Raw genomic sequence first — 7834 nt, 5'->3', positions numbered from 1 at the left:
TATATATATATATATATATATCCTTCTCTCTCTCGCTGTGTGAGGAAGGAACATACCTTCTCACCCAGCCACGCTTCTTGTTCTTAGCCTGAAGTCATCTGGTCCTTCCTTCAGTCAGGCCCATTGGTGAAGGAGGAGAAAGCCCAGCCACTGAGGCCAGTGTGGGGCTGAGGCCCCGTGTGCTCAGCCACACCCTGTGCTGTGCAGAGTCTGAGTGTCGCCCCTATCTTCCAGCTGCTGTTGGGTTTCTCACTGTGTCCAGTGTCATCACCATGTCTGCCCCCTTCTTCCTGGGGAGGATCATTGATGTCATCTACACCAACCCAGGCGAGGACTATGGTGACAGCCTGACTCGGCTCTGTGCTGCACTCACCTGTGTGTTCCTGTGCGGTGCTGCCGCCAACGGCATTCGAGTCTACCTCATGCAGTCTTCAGGTCAGTCTCATGAGGTTATAAAGGACCTGGAGTCCGGTCAGAGTGTGGCTGCTCCAGGCCCCTTCTCTTCCTAATATTGCACTCGGCCCTCACATCCCACCAGGAAGGCATTACGGTCATTCAGAACATTCTCTTACTTTCTTGTGGTCAGAGTTGAGCAGGTAGCAAAAGCAAGAACTGTCTGTTCCATGCTGTTGTGTAGCTGCTGGGGTGGGGACTTGAGTGGCTTTCCTTTAGAGAGCCCAGCTTAGCAGCAGCACTGCTGACAGCGCAGGACTGCATTCCATGTCTGTGTGGATAGTAAGATGGTGTCTGGGGGGTTAACTCATTCCTGCTGTTGCTAAGTGCAATTCCTGAAAGGAGAGCCAGTCACGAGCAGATTGCCGCTCCGGGTCTGTGATGTTCCTCACATGCCAAGGACCATGTTACCTTTTAGAGAATTAAAATGTATTTAGTGTTGTTATGATATGTTTACATACATGTGTAGGCACACATGTGTATGTGGTAAGATGAGAGGAAAATGTTCTGGAGTCAGTGCTGTCCTCCTTTATCTGGGTTTCTGGGTCCCATGTGATGCCTTAGGTCATCAGGTTTGTATGGCAAAGGCCTCCACCTGCTGGATCTTCTTGATGGCCACGTTAACCTTCATCACTATCTCCTCTCCTTGCTCCCACAGTCTGTAGTTACTAACAGGAAGTTACATACAGATACATACGGGCCAGGCCTGTATGAATCCATCCCATGCTAGGATCCACGGAGCTGATGTGCTCAGTCTACAAACTGGCTTTGACAACAGGCTAAATAAACAGCTTGCTGGTGGCTGCCCCCGTGAGTGGAGAGTGGCTACAGTCACCATTGGGCGTTGTGTTTACTTTGCAGGTCAGAGCATTGTGAACAGGCTGCGCACCTCACTGTTCTCCTCGATTCTAAGGCAAGAGGTTGCTTTTTTTGACAAGACACGCACAGGCGAATTGATTAACCGCCTCTCCTCGGATACTGCACTCCTGGGGCGCTCTGTGACTGAAAACCTCTCTGATGGCCTGAGGGCTGTGGCCCAGGCCTCGGTTGGTATTGGCATGATGGTATGTCAGCCTCTTCTCTTGGTGTTTTCTGTCAGGGCTCGCAGGACCAGAGCTGGTGAGCATGAGAGACTTGAGGTGTTCTTGTCAATTTGTAAGCATATAGAACCAAGAACATTGCCAGCAGACTGTAGGGGCAAAGGGATCACCTCTCCTGGCCTGGCCTACATCTCTCTTGAGTAAGTATCATTTAGAGAGTGGCTTTTCCTGAAGACCAGGGTGTGACGACAGCCAATTGTGTCAGGCCAAGGAGCGCATGTGGGAACGAAGTGTAAGGTTCACCTCTGTGCTCCTGCAAGGTAGCCTGTGTCCCACAAATGTCTTGCTTATCTCTTTTAAAAGAGCTCAGCCTATCTCAGCTCACTCTCCAGGTGGTGTTTATGCTCTAACTAGCCCTGCTGGCCTGAGCAACTTGTGAGTGAGATCATAAAGTTCATGGAACAGGGTTAAAGGGCAAGCAAGAGCCAGGGTAGTGATTCCGTTTGCAGAGTGCTTCCCCAGCATGCACTGAGCCCTAGGTTCCATGTCCAGTACACCTGGCATAGTGGCTTATGCCTGTAATACCAGAACTCAGTAGATAGAGGCAGGAGAATCAGAAATTTAAGGTCATTCTTGGCTACACAAGCTAGTTTGAAGCTAGCCTGGGTTATATGAGCTTGTGATAAAAAGCAACCAAAAGCCAAGCCAAAGCAAAGGGTAGGACATAATCAAGGATGGCCAATCACTTAGCAGAACTATGGTTTGAGGGTAAGGAAGAAGATGAGCAGCCAGGCAGTCCATCTGTCAGCTTTACTGCTGGACTTTAGGAGGCCTTTGCCATTTGTATTATTGTCTGTGCAAATGAGATTGGCTAGGTTCTAACAATGCATTGAAGAGTTGCTAGGACCATCTAAAGCAGTGACCACACTGCAGAATTGGGGAAGTCTGATCTAATTCGAGAAGGTTCTGTTCTTTGAGCCACCACTGAGGTTAAACCAACCAGAGCTGGTCCACTGACTCTAGGCTGCTGAGTCCTGGAAACAGTGTCCCCCAAGCCCCAACCCTGTGGCAGCTGATGTAGGAGCCCCACCTCAGCTATGTATAACATGGGGAGTTTTGGTGACTTCTTTGACCCTTTGATTTGTGTGGAAAACTCTAGTCACTCAGGGCCTTAATGTGATTATCCCCAAACTTAGAACTCATGATGTGTGTGGGTTTTTTTTAAGATTTTATTCATTTTTTTAAAGTTTTATTTATTATTTATTTGAGTACACTGTTGCTGTCTTCAGACTAGAAGAGGGCATCGGATCCCATGAGAGGTGGTTGTAAGCCACCATGTGGTTGCTGGGAATTGAACTCAGGACCTCTGGAAGAGTAGTCACTGCTCTTAACTGCTGAGCCATCTCTCCAGCCCTCATGGTGTGGTTTGACCAGTACAGAGCACAGTAGGCCTCACTCCATCCTGCCTCTCTCTCTGCTCTTGAAGATGTGGTCTGACATACCAAAACTAGCCAGAGGATTGCTGCTTACATCTTTTCCCCAGCAGACTAGCCACGGCCTCCTCGGTACCATGCCCTCCGTGGCTAGCCACAGCCTCCTCGGTACCATGCCCTCCGTGGCTAGCCACAGCCTCCTCGGTACCATGCCCTCCGTGGCTAGCCACACCCTCCTCGGTACCATGCCCTCCGTGGCTAGCCATACCCTCCTCGGTACCATGCCCTCCGTGGCTAGCAACAGCCTCCTCGGTACCATGCCCTCCATGGGTTTCTGAGGTTGTTTTGATTTTGATGCAGGGCATCACTATATCGACCTAGTTGGCCTAGAACCCACTATATAGACCAGCCTAGCCTCTAACTCAGAGATTACCTGCATCTGCCTCCTGAGTGCTGGGATTAAAGGTGTTGGGTTTTGTAAGGATCAAAGATGCCATGAAAACCCAACCCAAATAGGAGGCGTGGCTTGGAGCCTGTCTTTCGGGCTGCACACAGTGGGTCTCATGACGATACTTCAAGGCACAAACATTCTTGACTTTTGTTCTTGACAGTTTTTTGTGTCACCAAGTCTGGCCACCTTTGTTCTGAGTGTGGTACCTCCCATCTCTGTCCTCGCGGTGATTTATGGGCGATATCTACGGAAACTGTCCAAAACCACTCAAGACTCTTTGGCAGAAGCCACACAGGTACTGATCTTCCGGGGGTGTGTGTTACCTAAGTGTGGGGCTCAGAGCAACAGGTGGAATGCATGATGTGCAAGGTATGTTCTTTCCCAGCATCAGCACCAGGGAAATACACAAGCAACAGAGTCCTTCCTTTCCCCCTAGTGGACATCGGGACAGACGTGAAACACTCTACACCTGGCTACACTTAACCCCAGGCTCTGTTTCCCAGGCTGTCCTGGAACTCACACTATCACCAGGGCTGGCCTTAGCCTCCCAAGTTATAAGCCCTATACCCGGCTTGCATCAATTTCCCACTGTTTTCTGTTACTGCTCCTGGTAAGACAAAAAGCTAATATGGCCGGGTGGTGGTGGCGCATGCCTTTAATCTCAACACTTGGGAGGCAGAGGCAGGAGGATTTCTGAGTTCGAGGCCAGCCTGGTCTTCAGCGTGAGAAACCAGGGCTATACAGAGAAACCCTGTCTCGGAAAAAAACAAACAAACAAACAAACAAAAAGCTAATATGACTGGCTGTGGTGGGACATACTGTAAGCCCAGCATTTTGGAGCCTGAGGCAAGAGGATCATGAATTTGAGACTAGCCTAGGCTACCTCTCTTTGAACCAAAGACAAAAATAAAAGTAAATGGAAGCTAATATGTTTGGGGAAAGTATCTAGTTGGCACCATGTCTCTATTAGCTCAATAGGGCAGACTTTTTTTTAAAAAAAGATTTATGGGTTGGAGAGATGGCTCAGCAGTTAAGAGCACTGACTGTTCTTCCAGAGGTCCTGAGTTCAATTCCCAGCAACCACATGGTGGCTCACAACCATCTGTTATGAGATCTGATGCCCTCTTCTGGTGTGCCTGAAGACAGCAACAGCATACTCATATACATAAAGTAAATAAAAATCACTTTAAAAAGATTTATTTTATAATTACACGTATATGGGGGGGCTGTATGCATGCATAAATGCAATTACCCTCAGAGGCCAGTAGAGGGCATTTGGTCCCCTGAAGCAGGGAGTTGTGAGTTGTGAGGTTAATGAGTTCAAGCTCAGTCCCTCATTAAGAACAGTGAACACTCTTAGTCTTTTCTCCAGCTCTGCAGTTTATATTTTCTGGCAGCAAATGTATTCTTCTCTGTACTCTGTTATGTGATCTTACTTGACTCTGCCTCATATAGAGCCTTCCATTGGCAGAATATTGAATAAGAAACACATTTTAACTTTGCTGTCAATTACAGTGTGACAATCTTCCCTTTGGGAAGTGTGTGTGTGTGTGTGTGTGTGTGTGTGTGTGAGTGTGTTATGTGTGTTTTATGTGCACTACATGTATGCTTAGTGCCAGTGAAGGGAAGAAAGCATCAGATCCTCTAGAACTGGAGTTACAGATGGTTGTGAGCCACCACGTGGATTCTGGGAATAAAATTTATATCCTCTGTAAGAGCAGCAAGTGTTCCTAACTGCTAAACCATCTTTCCAGCCCTTACCATGTGTTTGAATCCTCATAGCTAGCTGAGGAGCGCATTGGAAACATAAGAACCATCCGAGCTTTTGGGAAGGAGATGACGGAAGTGGAGAAGTACACCGGCCGAGTGGGCCAGTTGCTGCAGCTGGCACAGAAGGAGGCCTTAGCACGAGCCGGCTTCTTTGGAGCAGTAAGTGGATCACTGTAGGCCATGAGATTGCAAGAGATTTTCATCCTGTGACTCTTGACACAGTAGAAATGGTTTTATTTCAATCCTAAGAATGACTTGGACTTTAAGCTATTTTTATGGCAGGAGAAGAAAGCAAGAAAGTGGAATCAGAGAAAAAGTAGCATGTGTGAGATCTGCTACTGGTCTCCAGACTGCTAGGCAGCTTTGAGGGCCACTGACATCGAGTAGCCATGCTCTGTGAACTTCAGGACTGGGCCACAACATATGTTTACACAGACTCTGATCCCTCAGATGTAACCTCATTTGCCTAATCCCATTGAAGGTTATATAACTTCACTCTAAGTATACTCTAGAAGAAAGTATAAAAAACTGGTTAAAAAGTATTCAGGAACCCTGAATGGGAAAACCACCATGTGTGCTGGGCACACTCAGGAGGCTGAGATAGACAGCTTATTGTAAGTTTGAGGCCAGCCTGTTCTATGTAGTGAGCTTGGGGCAGCTTGGTCTGTGTAGTGAGCGTGGGGCAGCCTGGACTGCATAGTGAGACTGTCAAATGAATGAATAAACAAACCAGATTAGGAGACAATGGAAACATCTCCATCTAAACCTCAAAGGTTGTTTAATGGCCAGAGAAGGTCTCACTAGGGACCAAAGCTCACAGAGATGGGGTTAGGGCTGCAGCTCCATGTGGAGGGTGTCTCCTCAGAGGCACGAACATGGTGGACCGATTCATGTCAGTTAGATAGGCCTCGGTGCTACTCTCTTCTCTTCTGAGCTGATTGTGAATAGCCTGAGCGGAGTAGTGTCTAAGCTCTTATGGGGATGCAAGTATTTCCTTCACGGCTGTAAATATTTCAAAACCTTTCTGTGAAAAGTTTTATATATTAAAAGGGAGGCAGAGGCCTAGTTTATACTCTTGTCCCGAGAGGCCTTTGGTCGCACTGACATCTTTGTTTTCTTCCATCTGTAGGCTGGGCTCTCGGGAAACCTGATTGTGCTGTCTGTCCTGTACAAAGGAGGCCTGCTGATGGGCAGCGCCCATATGACAGTGGGCGAGCTCTCTTCCTTCCTCATGTACGCTTTCTGGGTTGGATTGAGCATCGGAGGTATATCATATAAACAGGCTTTGAGGGTACACATTAAAAAGCAGGCACCACTGAACGGGTACTCTTATGGTGCCAGTTTTCTAAGCAAAACTGAATGAAGTTATGTGAGTGGCTGAGTAGGTTCCCTGTTGGGAAATCTGGGGCCTTGTGTCCTTTCACAGCTTAGGACCATTGGAGACCTGTGTTTCCCAGCCTGCATTTACAGAATGTGTCTTTCCATTCCTGGGGGTGGGGTTGGGGGTGGGGGTGGGAGTGGGGCGCGTCATCGTAGGCAGCACTATGGAGACTCTGAGCCTGGACAGGGAGTCTCACCTCACTCATGTGGCTGCCCAGACTCTTAAGCTGTCCGTACCCAGTCTCTCTTTCCTCTCACTCCTCAGAATTAATTAAGTTTCTGTCGTTTTTATTTTGTTCTTTGACAGTTTCATACCTTGTACCTAGGACATTCTGTCTCCTCCCTCCCCACCTCCCCCACCAACATCCTCCTTTTCTTATTCTCTGTCAGCTCCTCTTTACAAATCTCTTCCTATGCTCTTAGATTTTTGTTTGGTGTCCCACTGAGTTTAACCCAGACTGTCAGTATGGCTCTGAGTAACAGTGAGTAACAGAAGACAGTGACCCCCCTCCCCCCAGACTCTGTCGGTCACCAGAAGTTCAGCGGTGAGTGGTAGGGCCCTGTGTGCAGGTCTGGTGTCTACAACCATAGCTCCTCATCAGGTGAGTTCCTGATGGCAAAGGCATGGGGTGCCTGGAAGCTGACACTCCACAGCCCCTCCCCCTGTCTTCTCACTCTGACATTCTTTTGATCCATTCTTTGGTAAAAGTACCTGAGCCTTAGAGGAGGTGCTGTAAAAGCCTTGTTTAGGGCAGAGCTCTCAACTGAATATCTTGCCAATTTTTTGCGTCATGACTGAGTCTCTCTATTCACTGCTGTTCACTAAAGGAGATCCTTCTCTGGGAAAAGCTGAGAGTAGCATTTATACGTTGGTATACACATACATATTTACGCGTTTTGATAAATGTAAATAGTGTTTTTGTTTTAATTGAAAGTTTTATTGTATAGAACAGGCTGACTTTAAAATCTGTGCTCCTGCCTCAGTGTCCTGGTGTCCTGAGTACTGGGATTACAAGTGTGGGTGACCACACTCAGCTTTGGGCTTTTTTTTAAAGCTGTCCAGGAACTCACTACGTAGACTGGACTGGCCTGGAATTTACATGGGCCTTAGAGTTCTTTTTAAAAGGCAACACTGTTGCATTTACAGTGATTGTACCCACCCCAGTGTCGGGATCAGTACCCTTTTCACCAGAGAGTGGCCATTTGTTACACAGTTGCTGAGCCTACATTGACACATTGTTGTTATCAACTCAGTTAGGGTTAGCTCTTGGTGATCCTAAACATACACACACACACACACACACACA

General features: G+C 47.7%; 1 protein-coding gene across 1 annotated transcript in view; it reads left to right on the top strand.

Annotated features, from left to right (window-relative positions):
* The window catches only part of Abcb10 (ATP binding cassette subfamily B member 10), a 36187-nt gene that overhangs the window by 13356 nt on the left and 14997 nt on the right, over positions 1 to 7834 (top strand). The window contains exons 2-6 of the mRNA XM_031341762.1: positions 235 to 435; positions 1315 to 1517; positions 3538 to 3672; positions 5160 to 5306; positions 6277 to 6412. Of these exons, the coding sequence (XP_031197622.1) occupies positions 235 to 435; positions 1315 to 1517; positions 3538 to 3672; positions 5160 to 5306; positions 6277 to 6412 (822 nt within the window). The remainder of the gene's footprint in view (positions 1 to 234; positions 436 to 1314; positions 1518 to 3537; positions 3673 to 5159; positions 5307 to 6276; positions 6413 to 7834) is intronic.

The sequence above is a fragment of the Mastomys coucha genome, unplaced genomic scaffold (assembly GCF_008632895.1).
Source record: "Mastomys coucha isolate ucsf_1 unplaced genomic scaffold, UCSF_Mcou_1 pScaffold22, whole genome shotgun sequence".
Taxonomy (NCBI): Eukaryota; Metazoa; Chordata; class Mammalia; order Rodentia; family Muridae; genus Mastomys; species Mastomys coucha.
Note: the sequence above shows the minus strand (reverse complement) of the source record. Positions and strands in the feature narration are given on the sequence as shown.